Here is an 18,620-nt window from a genome sequence, read left to right on the forward strand (position 1 = left end):
CAGACTTGACTACGGCAACGCACTCTACACAGGCATCCCAACGAAAGACACCAAACGACTCCAGCGCATCCAGAACGCATCCGCCCACCTGATCCTCGACATACCCCACCGATGTCACATCTCCCCCCACCTGAAGGACCTCCACTGGCTCCCAGTGGAAAAAAGGATCACCTTCAAACTCCTCTCCCACGCTCACAAGGCTCTACACAACACCGGACCCACCTACCTCAACACCAGACTCAACTTCTACGTCCCCACACGTCAACTCCGCTCTGCCAACCTCGCCCTCGCCATCGTCCCCCGAATCCAGCGCAAGACCTCTGGCGGCAGATCCTTCTCCTTACTCGCCGCCAAGACCTGGAACTCCCTCCCCACCTCACTACGCCAGACCCAGGACCTCCTCACCTTCAGGAGACTCCTCAAGACATGGCTCTTCGAACGCTAGCAGCACCCAACCCCCCCCCCCAGCGCCTCGAAACCCTGACGGGTACATAGTGCGCTTTATAAATTCATTGATTGATTGATTGATTGAAAAAGCAAAAATGGATCTACAAGAATGGATTGCCAACCTCCCAGCCTTGGTTGGTCGCCCTGCCATTGTCACGAGCACCAAATCACTCAGAATCACCCTGGACAATCGTCTTAATCTCCAGAGCCACATAGGATCCATGGCCAAATGTGCACAACATCAACTTAGGAAGCTTTGGGGCATCAGGCAAATGATTCCGATACAAAACCTCAAAACAGTGTACACAAGCAGCAAAAACTAGCATCAAATCACTTTGCGTTATTTTTGGGGTTGCTTGTCAATTTCTTTCTTAAAATCTCCATTAAGTTATCATTAAGCAATAATCGTCTTGCACATGTCTTTACAATTAGTTTTCTCAAAGTTTACCCTGGTGCAAAAACCTGTCATATAAACTAGAGCAAAATCTATTTGACATCTTAGGATCATGTTTGCACTATATATAACACATAAATAAATAAATAAATTAATGAAGTTAAATAAAACAAAATAAAATACGTAAGAAGCAAAAATGCAGAGCCTAGATTTCTCTACTTTTCATTTACACCAGTGCACCCTTAGTATCATTGGTTTGTTTCACTTTATCAATACACATTTGATATTATAAATCATAACAGTGTTAGCTATAGATGCCCTAACAACAGCGGACCTGAACAGGTAACTGGCTGCTTAAACACCATTGGGCCGGTTCTTGGATAAAAATGTGAATCTCTCAAGAAGAAACACCGGAAGAGTGGGAGCAATTGATGTGTCACCCAACTCTGTAAGTTGCAACACAAGAAGCAACTATTTTACAAGAAGGTATTTCGTGCAGCTTGGGTGCGGACTACAGGGAATGTGCCAATGCTGGAAGGTCAACTGGAACTTGTTTCCTTCCTTGCAGGTAATGTTGAGCAATCATACATAATTACTACATAGATGATTAGGGCGCAAGTCTAGCCAGTGGCATGGAGGAGGACAAATAATTGCTGTTCATGGGAAAAATTTAATATTTTGTTTTAAATCAATATCAGGGTAAAACAAATTGTACTGCCAAAAGCACAATATCGAACAGCACTACATATTGTGAATATATTAAATATAGAAGTGAGTATAGATTTCTACTTCTTAACATCATATCTATGTACCTTGAAAATACGTGTAGAAATTGTATGCTGATGTAGAGTTAAGAATAGTAAATCTATAGCCACCTACATTTAGGTACCTTCATGATAATGTATTAGTCTTGTTTTTGGCCATTATAGTTTGGTCGTTGTGCAGCTCTGTGATCCTTGTTTCTCTTCTGGTTTTGGTGGATTGGCGCTCTGTGTCACCCCACCAATGCATACTCTTCTTCACAAAAGACCTTCTTATTTACCAATACTCCACTGGCAATCTTACAGATAAACCCTGGTTTCATAAACAAATGTGTACAGGAAATTTCTTCAAGACACCTGACAAGCCAATCTCTGTGTATATACCTATACTTACTTTAGCTTACATAAACTTTTTACAACTGCTGAATCCCACACTTAGGGTTATATTTATAGAAAAGTGGCCTTGCTGCACTGTGTCACAGGAAAAGGGAAGGAATGTGTTGTATTTAAAAGAATATTGCACATTCCTGCCTTTTCTTTCGTGATGGCACCCGTTTGGTAGCCTAACACCAAGGCAGGCACCCTTGCACCATGGTGCAAGTTGCCTGTGTTGCATGGGGGATTATTTGTGTGCAGGAAGGTACACCTTCCTGCAAAAAACCAATCCTGAGAGGCATATTCCTCTTTCTATGTGTGCTGCAGAATCCAGCACACATAGAAAGAGGAAGTAACGAGAAGAATAAAGATGTTTCTCCGCGTTCCGCCTCGGGAAGGCGGAGCATTTTGGCACATTACCAGGTTTACAACTTCTTGAATATCTGGGAATGCATCACAATCCATGGGAGTTGCATGGGAACACCCATGTAATGTCTATAGTACACCTTCCAGGGCAGAGTAATGTAATGCAGTGAAGTTTTGCTGTGCTGCGTTACTCCAGATTTATTAAGCCAAGCAAGGCCACGTTAAAGTGGCCTTGTGTGGCTTCATAAATCAGCCTTAGGAGTTGCGTCACTCTTGCTCCACGTCACACTGCGCTAGAGTAATGCAACCAGGGTTGTAAATATGTCCCTTAGTTTTACAGAAAATAATTGCAATAATACCAGCTGCTCATCGGGTGACCTTGATGTGGCAGTGCATTTACCTTATTATAAAAAATAACTTGGGACACAGCATTTTTGCTTGTTTCCCAAAACATTCTGGGGATGCTAGCAGGTACACCTCTCCCATGGACATCAATAGAAATAGCGAAAGAGTGTGAATGCAGAGTGATCCACTGATGGCACATGTAATGCTGCTGTGGTGCAAATCCAACTTTGTCTGAATGAGGTGCTGAGCGTTCATCCAAAATCAGCTATTGGGAGCAGGCTTACCCAAACACATCTTTTGGGGAAACCCACTGAAGTAATCCACTGATACAGATCTAGGTTTTTATAACATCACTTGTCAAATCACTCTTAAAAGTCGTACTGCCATCACAACATGAGATTTTCAAACCACTTTTGTAATTGAGATCAATTCTGCCCAAGACCTCCTGACACTAGTTATCATGTCCGAAGCCTAAAACGCTTTACTTTTATTTTCCTATGATTTAAAAGCTCCAATTTAAGCTGGCACTAGAATTTCAGTGACTGAGTACGGCATGAAATAACAAAAAGATTATTTCCAAAGCACACATTAAAAACTTTATCCTGAAATTTACCGCAGAGCAGTGGTTCTGCTCTGCAGTAAATTGTAGGATGGAAGTTAATCTAGCACCACAAATGTTTGAGCAATGCTTCTCAAACTCTTGTGTTTCTCATATCTGTACGAAAATGCCTCATCTAGTCCAGGTTTTTGCTTTTCATGTGGCACCACACATGTTTTTTGGCACTGAAATCCCTGTCCCTTTAAGAGACAGGTTTTACAACATGACTACACTGCAAGCACAGCTCCTCCCCTAGGGCAGAGGAGAGTCTCTCCCCCCCCCACACCAGCAGCAGCAGATGCAAACCTTTTACTACAAAACAGTAATAAACTGTGTTTATTATTGTTTTATAGTAAAAAGGGTGGGACCCAGGCTGTGACAAGCTCTGAGGGGAGTGCACTGTGCTCACCCCTCAATGTGCATGGATGTTTGGCTGGCCGTCTCGGGCTGGCCAAACACACATGCGCAGTAGGATCTCTCCAGCCTGGCACTGTGTTGCTGGGCTGGAGACAGCAGGCCCAGCCAAGCAGTCTGCCTGGGAGCGCCCTAGCTGGGCGCTCCCTGCCAATACTAATGCTGCTCTGAGCAGTGGCATGTATGGCCGCAGGGCAGGCTGGGAGCCTGTGCCTGCAGCAGAGGAGCGGTGCGGTTGTGGCGGGGCGGCAACAATCAGGGTAAGGTTTTATTTTTGGTTTATTAACTTCCCCTCTCCCCCCTGCGAGCTTTGGCCTGCCCCACCCCTGGAAAGCACTGCGAGCCACTCCTGTTACACTGTAAATATGAATGTAGAAATGGGTGCTGTCTCATGTTGGACTCCAACTATGCATTCTAATTCATTTGCAGAGATTCTTGGAGGGAATATTCTCCCATTAATATTAAAAATGCAGGATTTCCTCAATTTCTTGTCAAAGGTTACCTTTTGCTGTTACACCCCCTACTACTCCTGCACCTCCATGTTCTCGTTGACTTTTGCCAACAACTGGGACAAGATACCTTTAAGCTTCAATTGGCCAAATAACTATGGGGAAACAAAGCCCAGACCACTAATGTCATTGTCAGGTATCAGTGGAGAACTTACTGAAAGGAAAATGATAGATGACAAGAAATGTTACAATTCAGTAAGAAGAATATATCACAGAAGGAAGATGAAGAAGTGAAGGAAGTGGTCCGTAATTTCCAAGTTGACTTTGTTTAAAAACTATTTACAGCTTTTATACAGTGCAAACTTGGCCCAAGGACATTATTATAAATAGAATTTAAATACTGTTCAAGGTCATTAGTAAAACCAGCGGAGACATACCAAGTGAGGACATTAAGGGCCTGATTCTAATGTTGGCGGGCGGCGGGAGCCGCCCGCCAAGCTACCGCCGCTGAATGACCGCACTGCGGTCAAAAGACACAGCGGCCATTTAGACATTTCCTCTGGGCCGGCGGGCGCTCTCCAAAAGAGCGCCCGCCGGCCCAGAGGAAATGCCCCTGCAACGAGGACGCCGGCTCAGAATTGAGCCGGCGTAGTTGCAGGGGTGCGACGGGTGCAGTTTGCACCCGTCGCGTATTTCAGTGTCTGCTTAGCAGACACTGAAATACTTTGCGGGGCCCTCTTACCGGGGCCCCTGCCGTGCCCATGCCATTGGCACTTCTACCCGAGGATGCCTTGGTGCTGACTTCGACTGAGTACGAGAGAGCCTAATTGTTACAAAAACATGTTTTGAGCTCCTTTCTAAATTAGATTAGTATAGGTAGAGCTCTAATGAGTCAGGGAAGTTATGCCAGAGCTTAGTGGTTCCTGTGATAAAACTTCTGCCTCCCCAGTTTATTTTGTGGACTCTGGGAACCTATAATAATTTGGCCCCTGAAGAACGCAGCTGTCTGCTGCAGCCATACCACTCGAAAGAGTGCTTCAGGAACTCAGGGCTAACATTATGTAAGGCTTTAAAGACAGTGCAGAGAGCCTCACATTTGATATGCCTTCTCACAGGGAGCCAGTGCAATTGCTTTATTTCCTTGGAGACTGATTTGGATTTTGGAATGCCTAAGAAAGACCCTAGCTGCTGCCCTCTGCACTATTTGCAGGCTGTTCAGGAGCTTTTCCTCAATGTTAACGTAAAGACCATTACGATAATGTAATTTAGGTCAAACTAAAGCAGTGATCACTGTATTTTTGGTATGTGCTAGGATGAAAGGTAGTATTTTCTTAATCACCGTGAGCAGATAGAAGCTCACTTGCTGGCCAAAGTTGAACTTTTCGTCTATTAGAAGACCTAGATTTTTAGCCTTGTTCACTGGGACAGCGGGAAGACCCACTCCTTCTGGCCACCATGTATATAACAAGGCAGGAGAGAGGTTCCCGAACAGAACAACCTCGGTTGCAGCCGATGACACATGGCACACAAAAGCACCCATGTGATGATCTATAATGTGTAACGAAGGGAAAACGTGTGCTTAGAAGGCTAATTCCATTAAAGATAAACGTGAGTTCAACTTAAATGTGAACATTAAAAGGAGCTGATCATTGGTAATTAAAATCAATAAGTTCAAGAGAGACGTGGCTAAGTTAATAAGGCTCTGCAAAGGGTTTCGAATACAAAGGCGAAAATACTTCTTTGACAAGTGTCATGGATTTGCCCAAATGCGGCAAGAGTATGTGATTAACAGATGACTCTATGTCACCACGGGTGCCGTCAGTGCTCCACTCCTGGTCTTCAGTTGAACAGCCTCTTGAATTCGACGACTTGTAGTTCTGCCTCTGACCAGTCGATCGAATGGAAAGAAATCATATTAAATCTTTGGTTTGTAAAGCAGAAGCCAAGAGGCCTTACTAACATGGAACAATCTGATAGCTTTAATTACGTGATAGAGTTTTATATAAAAAATGCACTTCATTCCAGCCATGTCTATGTTTCATGTATGTAATGGAGTAAATCTAATGAAAACCAAAGTGATGTTAATTGATTTAAATTTTGCTAAAATAATTTTGTTATCCAACTAGATTGTGTGGCGTCTTCCAAACGTAAGCAACTGTAAAATGTTATGAAAATGATAATGTCCCTGTAATGTTACAATATCGAGTAGGATTACAATGAAGACATGAGGACCCAAAAGGACCTCCTTCTGTTCTTGAGTCATATTGTTTCTCTCCCGCAGCCTCCCACTGGAGGTTTGAGTGTCTGCATGAGCTTGTGGAAACCCTCAGTGGTCATCCTTTCACAATGAATTGCATTACCAATGCTCATAGGACATTTTCTATTTGTCGTCTTGGAGGTAGCAGTTCAATGGAGTTTTGAGATATGATCTCACACTGGGAATGTAATAGGCTGTTGTAATGTGGTAAATGAGGATATGTACTATTGTTAAAGAGTTTCTTTCTAGAATACATTTATTGAGAATTGTTTTTTTGTTTTCGATGTTGTAAAGTGTACCTCAACCGAGGAGAGTTGGTGTGCTGAAGAACAGAACAAGGAGGGGGAACAGCAGGGAGAATGCCACAGGGACGTGAGAGACGAGGAGGGGAATGAAGAATAAGGTTTAGGTGCTTAGGAAAAAGGGGCTACAAATAACAAGTTTCGGAAATTAGGAATAAGTGACACCTTGAGGTGTGGGACAAAAGGAACCAATAGTTTAAGTGATGAGGCAAGGCGTGGGTAAAGTAGGATCCAAAGATAGTGAAAGATGAAAGGCTGAGAGTGGGTTCAAGGAATTCGAGGCAGGGAAAAGGAGAAAAACCAAGGTAGGGAGATAATAATCAGTAGGTCAGAGAATGAAAAGCTCTGAGTCAGATGTTCCAAGGGGATAAGGGATTTTGTAAAGGGAAAGGGCAGGCGTAGAGTAGTAGTGAGGACAGGCAGAGATGATGAGGGTGGACTAAAAAGGTGGACCAGGAAGCAAAAAAGAAGTAAGGGGTCAGAAAATAAAATTAACTCAGGCAGATATTAAACAAGTGTATTTTTGAGGTAACTGTGCTGAAGTCCCATCAGATCTTTATAGTAGTGTACTGGTACCATTTGAGTGAAGCAGTTCTTTCTACACAGTAAGGATCTGATTTAGAGTTTGGTGGCTTGTCGGTTAGTATGCCGGAGTAGTTTACTCTTGCCATGCCAAGGGTACCCCTTCCACCAAATTTAGAGTGATACAGAAAGAAATGGCCTCAATAACCGTTTTAAGATCCATGTAAGATACTGAGTTTTAAACAACAAAGGCTTCCTAATGCACTGTTAGCAGGGGTGTGTAGATCTTTTATTATGTAAGTAATGGCCTACCTGTACTTCACAGTGCTTTCTATGTCTTGGTTACATTTTTTCCCCTCATACTGGCAATATTGCTTCACACATGATAGTTGGCTTTGAGAATAGATGTGCCATTTTATTTGTGAATTAACTTTGAAACCGGTTTTTCTCTCAACTTTGAAACTGGATGGATAATGCAACTTTATTTGTTTAAAACATTTTGACGTGCCCAAAAGTCCAGATTTTAAGATTAAAACACACATGAAGGAAAACTAACAAACTTTGGAATTAATAGAATCGCCAAAATATAGGAAGTTTTCAACAGAATAATTGTTCATTTGAGGGAAGACGTTATTCTCCCTGCCTTTTTTTCCCAGTCGTTCCTCGAAGCAGGAAGTGGTGTGACACACCACTGATGCGTATCACTCTCTAGAAATGTATCAGGAAGAGACTTGGTGCTTGTGATTTTTGAAATCCATAATTGCCAAAGCGTGGCAGAAAACCCAAGACTAACTCTCAGCCCCAGAAGCATCTGGGAGCAATCATAAAACCATAGGAGCCAGGGGAGTTCAGGCACCTGCGAAGAAGTCGGAGAATAGCAGCATTTTAAGTGGAACACAAGACGCTTTCCTTGTGAGAGGTTTGTCTCGCGACCCCCGAGGCCTCTTCTAATACATCGATTCAGCATTATCAATTGGTGCTACAATAAACTCATGGTGTTTTTTGTTACACTGATACAACAGGACTCGGCCAAGGCTTTCCAGAGCTCCTGTTAAACTAGATAATTGCTGGTAGACCAACATGTAATGCACATTTGTAGTCTTTTTTTCGTAATAGTGCACCTCCACTAGGGGGCGTGCTATAGCAGCTGCCTTTATTTGTCCTATGGAAGCCCTGACAAGCAAAACAGAAGCAGTTATAGTCACCCAGTTATTCACCAATAATATCCCTTTCTATCAATCCTAGTGTCCCTCCTCGCATTCCTACTTCTGAGCACCTCATAGAAAAGTTCCTTAAAAATACAGAGGGGGTCAAAGCAACGTTATAATGTAATCAAGGATTTGTTTTTTAAGGTAAAAGTAGCAAAACATAAAAATAACAGATACATTTGTCACAGGTCTCAAGTGAGAACGTTTTTTTCCAAGGATACAGAACTGTCCCTGGCTCTTGCGAGACTGGACTTTGATGACAAAGACTAGGACGCAGAATAAATTAAGATCACAGGTGAGTAATCAGGTCATTTATGAACATTGGTTATTTAGCAAGTGACTAAACCATCCCTGAAAAACAGAAGCTGCTGTTGCAGTACCAAAGCCTTCAGTTCACATAGGGCCATTCAAATTTGAAAAACTATTTCCGAGTTCGCTGGTAATGTTTATTGGGTCTGAAGCAATAACTAATTACGTACTAGAAAAGTATTTCTTAAACGCCCAAGGCACGATTCTCATTAAAACAGGCAGCTGTATTAGTTGCGAAATCAAGCCTTATCGGGTAATAGGCAAGGCGTAGCTGTCATTCTCTACAGCAAGTGCAACGTCTTCAGGACTTAGATGTGCTAGGGAAACAGAGCATTACAAGTGGAGCTGTCTTATACTACGCAGTTGGGGGTAAAATGCACATTATCCTTTTATTCGGATCTATAGCACCTTTGCTGTGCCAGTGGCAACAGAAACATCTTTGAGCACAACTCTTGGTACACTTACATTTCAAGTAGATCTCTTGGCGAAAGCATTTTTCCAAAATATGGAAATAAGTAGCATTTACAATGCAAGCCATGCCTTGAGTAAATCCTCATGATTGCCAACTCATGAGTCGTAGAGTTTTTTGCCTTTTCTATGTTTATGCCCCAATTGAGTTTTTCATGGCAGCGATTCCCCAGGACTGTCATCTGGTATTGGAAATGGATGACTCGGTATCTCATGAGTTAACTTTAAAACATGTTTCTTTGTGACTTTAAAACAAGATGGATGTGGATGATCTTTTCTTCTCAAAACAACTTACAATGGGTAAGTTATGATTTTAATTTGAAAACCTACATGAAGATCATGTTGCTAACTCCAAAACTGTAATCACAATATTTGTGATAGTAGTGATAGTACTGGCAATAATTACTGGAATTGTGCAATAAAAGACCTTCACAACTTGGCCTACACCTGTTGCACAACTGAGGGAGTCTCTGCTTTCACCAGGGGCTTTCAGCAGAGCAGGATCATATCAAAATTATAAACGGTAGTTGTCGTTGTTCAATTACTTTGGCATCTGGTATTCACACATGGAATCATCTTCTTACAGGTCTGCCTTATATTTTAACAGTGCCAGTCACACCAAAGGGCATTCATTCATTGACTGATATTTGGTGGGAACATTTTCTTGCTTATAATAACATTTTAAAATACACTATAAAATAATTTATTCTCACAATGTGTATGATCCAGTGTGGAATCTAAGTAACAGGAAATCTTCGTAAGCATGTTTAAAACACTTCAAAAAGAAGAAGACCACTAAGGGAAAGATTTTGTGAGTGACCATAATAAAGTTGCGTGTTCCCTGGAGACCCTAAGACTGAGAGACATCATCAAGCACTACCAGGAATGCTGATCACACATCTATGAACAGGAGTGTGTTTTCAGCTTAGGGTTGCAGTACACTCTTGTGATGTTTAAAACATTGATTTACAAAAGCAGTGATGACCACTACCTTGATCCCTAGGTAAGTTGGTGTGCCTGTAAGACAACCTCTATTACTTACCAGTAATCTTCATTACTCTGGTTCCTGTTGTCCTCATCTCACTCCTCTCTCCACGATAGAAAAAAAGAACACAGGGAATGCTGCATCCCCTACCCACCCCTCTTCCTTAGGTAGTACTGAAGCATTATCCCTGGGTGCCTCTAGTCCTCGTCCCATTTCTTAGAATGTAGAGCATAGCCAGGCAGCCCAAAAGCCTGCCTTCTGAACCACTGAGGCAGTTGTTATGAAGAAAAGAAACAAGGAGCGCACACCAAATATGCAGTACCCCAGAAAGTGATTTAATAATCATAGAAAACACCAGAAAAAGGCAAAACCAATTCAAGAACAGGCTGCCCTCAGAAGCCCCAAACCAAAATTCAGCTCAGCATTCAAGAAATGTTGCAACCTATAATGTCAGACAAAAATATTGACAATAGCCAAGGTAGCCACTGTGCAAATCTCCTGAACTGATACCCCACGCAGCTCAGCCCTAGAAGTCCCAACACCCCTAGTAAACAGTCCCTGGACCCTCACTGGAGGAGGCTCCGACTTATGAAGAGACTCAGTATGTAACTGATACAGCTGCAAGGCCTCTTTGACATCCAAAGAAGACCAGTCTAAATCAGAGTCCTCCCCCTCCACTAAAGCCGGAAGAAGGAGTTCCTGAGAACAATTAAACTGAGAAAGAACCATAGGCACAAAGGAAGAGTCCAAGCGCAAGACAACCCCATCCTCAGTAAAGGACAGAAAATGCTCCCGGGCCAACTAGGCACTCAATTTCTCCTAAACGCTTAGCAGAGGTCACAGCCACCAAAAGCACAACCTTGAAGGTGACAAACATGATATCAGCAGTGTCCAATGGCTCAGAAGGGGGAAGAACCAAAGCCCTCAAGACCAACCGCAAGTCCCATAACGGAAAGTCAGGCTTCGGAACAGGCCGATGCAAAGAAAAACTACGCAGCAACCTAACAACTAACCCATCCACATCCTGCAGGTTACCCAAGAATGGAAAGCCTCAATTGCCGCCCACTGGGTTTGCAAGGTAGACACAGCAAGACCTTTCTCAAACCATTACCACAAAAACTGGAGAACCATGGGAAAAGAACATTCCAGTGGCGAAACCCCAGGTGGCTCACACCATATCTGGAAATTACTCCAATGGGGATTGTTCGATTGAAGAGTAGCTGACCTCCTAGACTCTTGCACAGCCACTGCTCAATGCCTGGGGAGCCCCTTCCACTGCCATCCCCTCCTGTCAACTTCCGCACCGACAGGGGGGATAGGCCAGAGATCCAGAAAGGGAAAAGTTCTGAGAGGAAATGGAGATGACAGGATCAATCAAGGACCCCCCCATCGCCATCCCCTGAAGAGTGGGAAACTGAGACCTCAGGGGCCAAGAGGGAACCGCCACAATCACCACGAGCCTCCCCCCACAGTTGAAAGAGAAACTGGGAAATCAAAGCTACAGGAGGAAATGCATACAGCAGACGCTTGCGCTTAGGCCAGGGGATCGTCAAGGCATCCATCCCCCCCAAGCTCCCAACTGAGGAAATCGTGCACAAAACTCAGGAAGCTGGGCATTTTGGGGGGAAGTAAAGAGATCCAGGAAGGGAACACCAAACCTCCTGCACACCTGACAAACATATCGACTGAGATTGACAGCTCCTGAAAGGGAGGAAAACAATGATTGAGAGAATCCGCCACCTTGTTTTCCACACCTCTCACATAAACTGCCTTCAGAGATAGCAGATGTAACTCCACCTACTGAAACAACTGCATAGCTACCATATTAAGAGATTTGGAGAGAATCCTCCCCGTTGTTGTTCAGAAATGCCACCATCACCTGATTGTCTGACCTCACCACCAGCTGATGACCCACCAGAAGATGACGGAATCTCTGGATTACCCAACAGATAGCCATCAATTCCCTCCAATTGGAGGACCTGGTGTTGTCCTGAAATGACCGCTTGGCCTGGAAAGAATGGTTCCCCTTAGTAGCTCCCCACCCCAGGGAACTGGCATCCATGGTGAGAACCAATGGAGGGGCAGGTTGCAAATGCAACCCCTGGAGGAGATTGTCCCAAACTGTCCACCATCTCAGGTCTCTCCGACTGCAGGAGACAATGGAACAAGAAGGTCCAAAACCTCTGATTGAGGATTCCAGAAGGCCAAGAGATGATCCACAGGGTCTGAGGTGTAACCGAGCCCAGGGCACTGGGATATTGCAGCTGCCATGAAGCTCAAAAGGCAAAGCCAGAGGCGAACCCAGATAGCAGACATGTCCAACACTGCCAGGGCCAAGGAACGCAAAGTCTCTGCATGATCGCAGAAGCACCCTGTTGATGTCCATACGGGACCAGGCCCCTATGATAACCAAGTCCTTTGAAAGAAGAAACTGACACTTGTCCCAACTAGTTAAAAACCTATGGGACTGAAGGGTATAACATACCATTTGTAAATCCCCCAAAGTCCCTCCCTCGAGGGAGCATGCAGGAGCCAGTTGTCCAGATAGGGATAAAGAAGACATCCCTGAAGATTAAGGAAGGCAAACAGGGGTCCCATATTCACATTTTAGATGATGAACAAGTCCCGGTACTTGGTCCTTAGCAATGTAATTGCCAGTCATCTCCCCGGATCAGGGCCCTCTTCCTCAGAACTAGATGAGCGAGACACAGCCACATGTGGAACCCTTCTCTTGCCACCAGCCCCCATCTCGAATAAAGTTTCCTTAATTGCACGTTTAAAGCAAGTCTCCTCCATGCTATGTCTAGACACCTGAGAAGGTGGGCGAGAACAGCGAGGGGAGGATGAAGAAGGAGAAGCAGAGGACACCTCCAAGTGCCACTGATTATGGGAGTGCTTCCCCATGGTACACAGCATGTTCCCTACATCCAGCAAACAAACCTGCATGAAAAATGGAGCACTCGCAACGAAACATGATCCAAATAGAAAGCTGCCACCAAGCGGTACTCACTTCCAGGTCCCCATCCCAGAAATATCCTACTGCAAGCCCTCCCAAACGGGCTGCCCTGAGAATCAGGCAGCGCACCCCACATGCCTGCCCAGAACTTACAGGGGCCACAGGAAGTGAGCCAAGCCTCAGTCTTCTTCCAGGCAAATACGTTCCACCCATTGAGGAACCTGGAATGGGAGCGATGCATCCCAACAACACTGGGCACTCCCAACTGCATCAAAAAGCAGCCCCCACAGGCCAAGCCAGCCGAGTGTTGTGCCCGGAACCCTCTACCTGCCCCGCAGGTCGAAGGGCTGACAGGCAGCCCTCTGCAAGTCCAGCAGGCTGAGGGACCCCACAAAAAAGAAAGACAGCTCCAGTCAAGAACACTGGCAGCCGCCCCCTCCCCCAAAAAGAAGCAGCGTCCTGAAACCTCGGTCCTATTCTGTCAGAAGGAAGAAAAAAAGAACAGGAGGAATGCTGGGTAAGTACACTTAAGAAATACCTGGGTAGGGGGTAGGGGATCCAGCGTTCCTCCTGTTCTTTAGGCTAAGGGGTCAGGAAGGGGATCCAGCATTGTTCCTGTTCTTTATTTCTGTCATGAAGATAGATTATCTCCACTTTGTGAGTAATGGGACTAGGACTAAAGGGACCTGGGAGTAATATATTCCTACCCTGTAATATAGTGGTAGGTAATAAAGAGGATGTGATATTTTTCCAGGTTGATATTTTTGACCTCAATGAGCTGAAATACAACACTATGACTATAGTCTTCAAAGTGAACAAAAATGTACATGATCTGCAAAAACCTACAAAGGTTAACACATGGACTCTTGGAGTATTAAAACGCTTCGCCATATGTTAAGTAAAACTGTTAAGACATAAAAAGTTTAAACATTAAAAAGGAGCTCAACGTGGGCACACAGCCATCAACATAGTAAACTTTCAAGTTTTAATTGTTTAGAAAGACCGTACTAATGATCTATTTACCATTAATTACGTTTTACACACTTGCCTTGCACAGCGACAAGTGACTTATTTTTTCACAGAGAAAACAGCTTTCTTTCTGGCATAAAGACAACAAACTAACCAAACACTGTGGTAGCTAAACCAGTGTAACCAGCAGCTGCGCACTAGCCACACAACATGCCTTCAAATTCAAACAAACCCACAGATGGCTCTGTCCTCCTACATACAGACGCACTGTAGATGTAGGCTTCCTTGATCTAAATGACACTACAAACTGTAGCATACATTTTGTTTTAATTTGTTAAACACCAAAGTTGCCTAGTCATTAATCCATCTCATGCCTCTTTCTTCTACCACTTGTACTTCTTTACCTCACTATTGAAGGTTCTTTTCCAACACTACTTTCAGCTCCCGTCACAATCTTCATATCTGTCTCCCTTTTTTGCCTTTCACTCTCATGCTCTTGGAACAATGTTTGACAAGACAAAATCAGACGATATCTCCAAAAAGGAGTGCCTGTGCTTAAAGCCTGCAACCATCACAAACTAAGCAATGTTATTAAGATACTCAATACGTTTGATTATGTGTGTGCAAGCTGCCACACAGGGTCACCTTCCGTATAAAAATATGAGGCCTCCTAAAATGAGTACAGTGTCCATCCACCACTTGCTCAAATTAAGCAATGGAAGATCAGTTTCATGCTCATAGACACATAACTACCACCCTTTTCTTTTTCAGACCCTCAGATGCATTCTGAAAGCTTCAATTTTGCTCACCTGTCATAATTGCTGTCCCTGTCTGACACTTTCCTTCTTCCACAGTCTCGTCCTCACTTGCAGACAGGATTGTGCACAGTCTGATCACAAAAGGGATGAAGTTAATATTTATAGACCAAATCCGAGGTCTCTCCTCCTATGCTACTTAACATGCAAACAAGCACGAGAGGGGTGTTGTCGAATTGTTTCCCACAGCTTGTGATGATTTATCAGTTTCATGACATTTCAGTTGCACAAGTTTTGGGTGAGGCTGAGCCACTCCTATCAGGCAGCATTGCTGTAGAGTTTGGGATTTTGCTTAAACAGCAATTACCATGATGCTATATACGAGATGAGGAATACTTCATTAAGGTTCCCTCCCCTGGGATAGTTGTCCCTGTATGAGGAAGATACTTTGAATATCTGGAGAAAATGCCTAGTAAATATTTCCTTCACCTAATTCAACATCCAGTCACCTGTACTGTGGGCCCCTCCCTTTCTTGGAAATTTTGAGTGTCGTAATGTCTCATTGTCAGAGAGTATTAGAAATACCATAAAACGGCAAGCAAAATAGCATTCGTGTCTGAAATTTCTTCGGTTTTTGTTTCCAATTATATTTTTTGAACCATACAAAGAAAATAAGTACGAAATCAGCATTTGGGACAATTTTAGTGAGGCTGTTATCTTCCATCGCAATAGTTTCTATAACGAAAATATCGTCTAGATAGGACCTGGAGGACATTTCGATGCAAAAACCCCGGGGTTCAGTGCTGTTTGCAGGAAACATGTGGACTAAGGGCTTGATTACAACTTTGGTGGATGGGATACTCCGTCACAAACGTGAAGGATATCCTGCCCACCATTTTACAAGCTCCATAGGATATAACAGAACTTGAAATATGCTGGATGGGATATCCGTAACTTTTGTGGCAAGTATCCCATCCGCCAAGGTCGTAATCATTCCCTAAGTGTGAATCCATTTTGCTACAGAATTTACGCATGTAACTCGAAAATATAGACTTTAGTGGCCCATTCCAATCAAGCTTTACTCCAGAGAGTAGCCACAAATGTATGTTGACTGGATAAGTTTATTTTCAAAGTTTTTCCAATTTTTGTCTCTTTAAGATTTTACTCATAACCAACTGACAAACAATCAATATTTTAGATGTACCCTTTGTTTGGGTATTCAAGGCCTACTTTAAAAATATTTAAATTACATGTTTACAGCTGCACGTGTACATAGAATTTGACTGATTGGCTTATCTGTTAACTTTCCAACCAACGCATGCAGCAATTTATGAATGGGGTACACTGGGATTTCCATTAAAAGTATTACCCCATTACAGCAAATCTGGGCCCCGAGTATTTGGGTAACACCTACTGCAGAGTTTCCCTTCCGCAGGCAGATTTCACCTGGGAAAAAAAAACTATTTAAATGTGCAGGATTAAAATGCCCTAAAACATACTTTTCATAGTCACCTATTTCTAGTATACATTACCTCACAAAATAAGTAGTTCCTATTTGCAGGATTACCAGTGCAACGTGCTTACGCACCTCTCGTAATGAGTAGCAAAGTGTACAGTATTCACAAGCACCACTGGATTGCTTTTCCGAACTCTAAGGCCCATATTTACAAGGAGCTTGCGCCACCGCTGTGTCACTTTTTTTTGATGCAGTGGCGGCACTTTCTTTGCTACTTATTGGTGAAGTGACACATTTGGTGAAATGCATCACTTTTCTCTCCTGTGCGTCCTTTTTTACCAGTGCTACAACTGACTCTGTCAGGTGAAATTAATCTTATGCAAAGTAGACGTTCCCTCTTAAAATCCTATGCAGCACTGACACATCCAAGTTTTAAAGACAAGGGATGCATTGTTGGCAAATATCCAAAATGTGTCATAATTCCTACACCTGCTTAACCCAGTACTACAAATTATGCACTGGCTTTCTAATAGTGATCTGACCAGCTGAAGTCACTCTACACACTGGAATATATTTGTATTTCACTTCCCCTCTACTAGTAGTGGATCCACACATGTGCCACTCTTGGTGTATGGCCCCTTCACCAAGCTGGGACCATGGCACATATGATTCCATCATCCCTTGCAGCAAGGCTATGTGATGTGTATTGTTTGCAAGAGACAGGACACGTCTCTGTGGAGGAAGGGATCCCCAAGTCCAGGTCTGCAGTCTGCATACTCCGAAAGGACAACAGGTAAGTAGACATATAACATATGTAATACATATATTTCCATTCCACATTCCAACATATACGTGCATTCACTTACATTACACTTTCACTCACTGTCACACATGCTCAGGTCTCTACATACACATATGTAGCCTATGCACACTGTAATGTGACACATAGACATATGGCATGCATACCCTCTTACATCCAGAATCAGTGTAACAAAGTGTAGATGCTGATATTCCACCATTTTACAGTTTTTTTCAATGGTCCTGAAACAGTAGGCTATTTGCGTCATTTAAAACTAACAAAACAACTCTACATTTTGATGCATCACTGAAGTTGCATCAGTTCTGAGGCCAACTTCAGTGATGCGTCACTTTTTTAGTTCCCACAGATGCATCAGAATTTCTGATGCACCTTGGGACCTTGCGCCATGGTGCCCTATATTTGAATATGGCGCATCCATGGTTTTGTAATGGATTCCTGCTCATTGCGACTGTTTTTTAAGCATTGCTGCCACAATTCAGCAATGCATCATTTCTAGTAAATATAGCCCTATGTGTGTATAGTAAACACTTGTTTTACCTAGAACATCTTTCCATTCAACAGATATAATCAGAAAACTCAGATAAACGATGTGCTTCCCCACACTTTTGGTGATGAAGTAAATCACAATTTATATTTTTTCCTACTAGGCTTTACTTCCCTCAGCTTGTGATCCATATTTTAATTGCCAGTTGCAATGTGGTGGAATGTGCTGACCCCAGCTTGTGGATTTATAAGGTTTCTGCCTTACTTAGCCTTACAGATGTGGTAGGCTTCCAAACAAAAGTTGAAATATAAATCTTTTCATAATATTCACATGAGTTGTGTACATTACCCAGACACACACTACAGTGCCTTATATTTCACATGTAATTTTAAATAAGTGAGTCAAACTGTACAGAAAACGATTAAGAAATTACAGGTGTGTTTTTTTCAACTGTTCAGCAATGTGCGTGTTTTATCCTATTTCCAAGCGTCTCTCAGGCAAGTAATTTACAAGCTGCTGGCTAAGGTGCTGGCAGCTTGTTTGTGTGTGTGTGTGTGTGTGTGTGTGTACATATGTGTGTGTGTGTGTGTGTGTGTGTGTGTGTTTGTCAATATTTAGATATATATAGACATGTATATGTGTGTGTGTGTGTGTATATAGATATAGACATGCATAGATATAAACAATTAATGAATTGCAGGCCTGTTTTTTATTTTTAACTGTTAATCAATGTGCGTGTTTTATCCTTTTTTCAAGCATGTCTCGCGCATGTCATTTACAAGCTGATGACCAAGGTGCCAGCATATATATATATATACACATATATATAAATATACATATATTTACATATATATATATATATATATATATATATACACATATATATATATATGTGGGTGTGTGTGTGTGTATATATCTAAATATACACACACACACAAATATATTTGTATATATATATATACACATACATACATCAAAAA

General features: G+C 42.8%; 1 protein-coding gene across 2 annotated transcripts in view; it reads right to left on the bottom strand.

The window, feature by feature from the left end:
• LOC138304020 (protein-glutamine gamma-glutamyltransferase E-like) overlaps positions 1 to 15,067 on the bottom strand; it is a 100,914-nt gene extending 85,847 nt beyond the window's left edge. For both annotated transcript variants that reach the window (XM_069243670.1, XM_069243669.1), the window contains exon 1: positions 14,935 to 15,067. In XM_069243670.1, coding sequence (XP_069099771.1) covers positions 14,935 to 14,941 — 7 coding nt within the window. In that variant the 5' untranslated portion in view covers positions 14,942 to 15,067. The remainder of the gene's footprint in view (positions 1 to 14,934) is intronic.
• Between the last annotated feature and the right edge of the window lie 3,553 nt (positions 15,068 to 18,620).

The sequence above is a fragment of the Pleurodeles waltl genome, chromosome 7 (genome assembly GCF_031143425.1).
Source record: "Pleurodeles waltl isolate 20211129_DDA chromosome 7, aPleWal1.hap1.20221129, whole genome shotgun sequence".
Lineage (NCBI taxonomy): Eukaryota > Metazoa > Chordata > Amphibia > Caudata > Salamandridae > Pleurodeles > Pleurodeles waltl.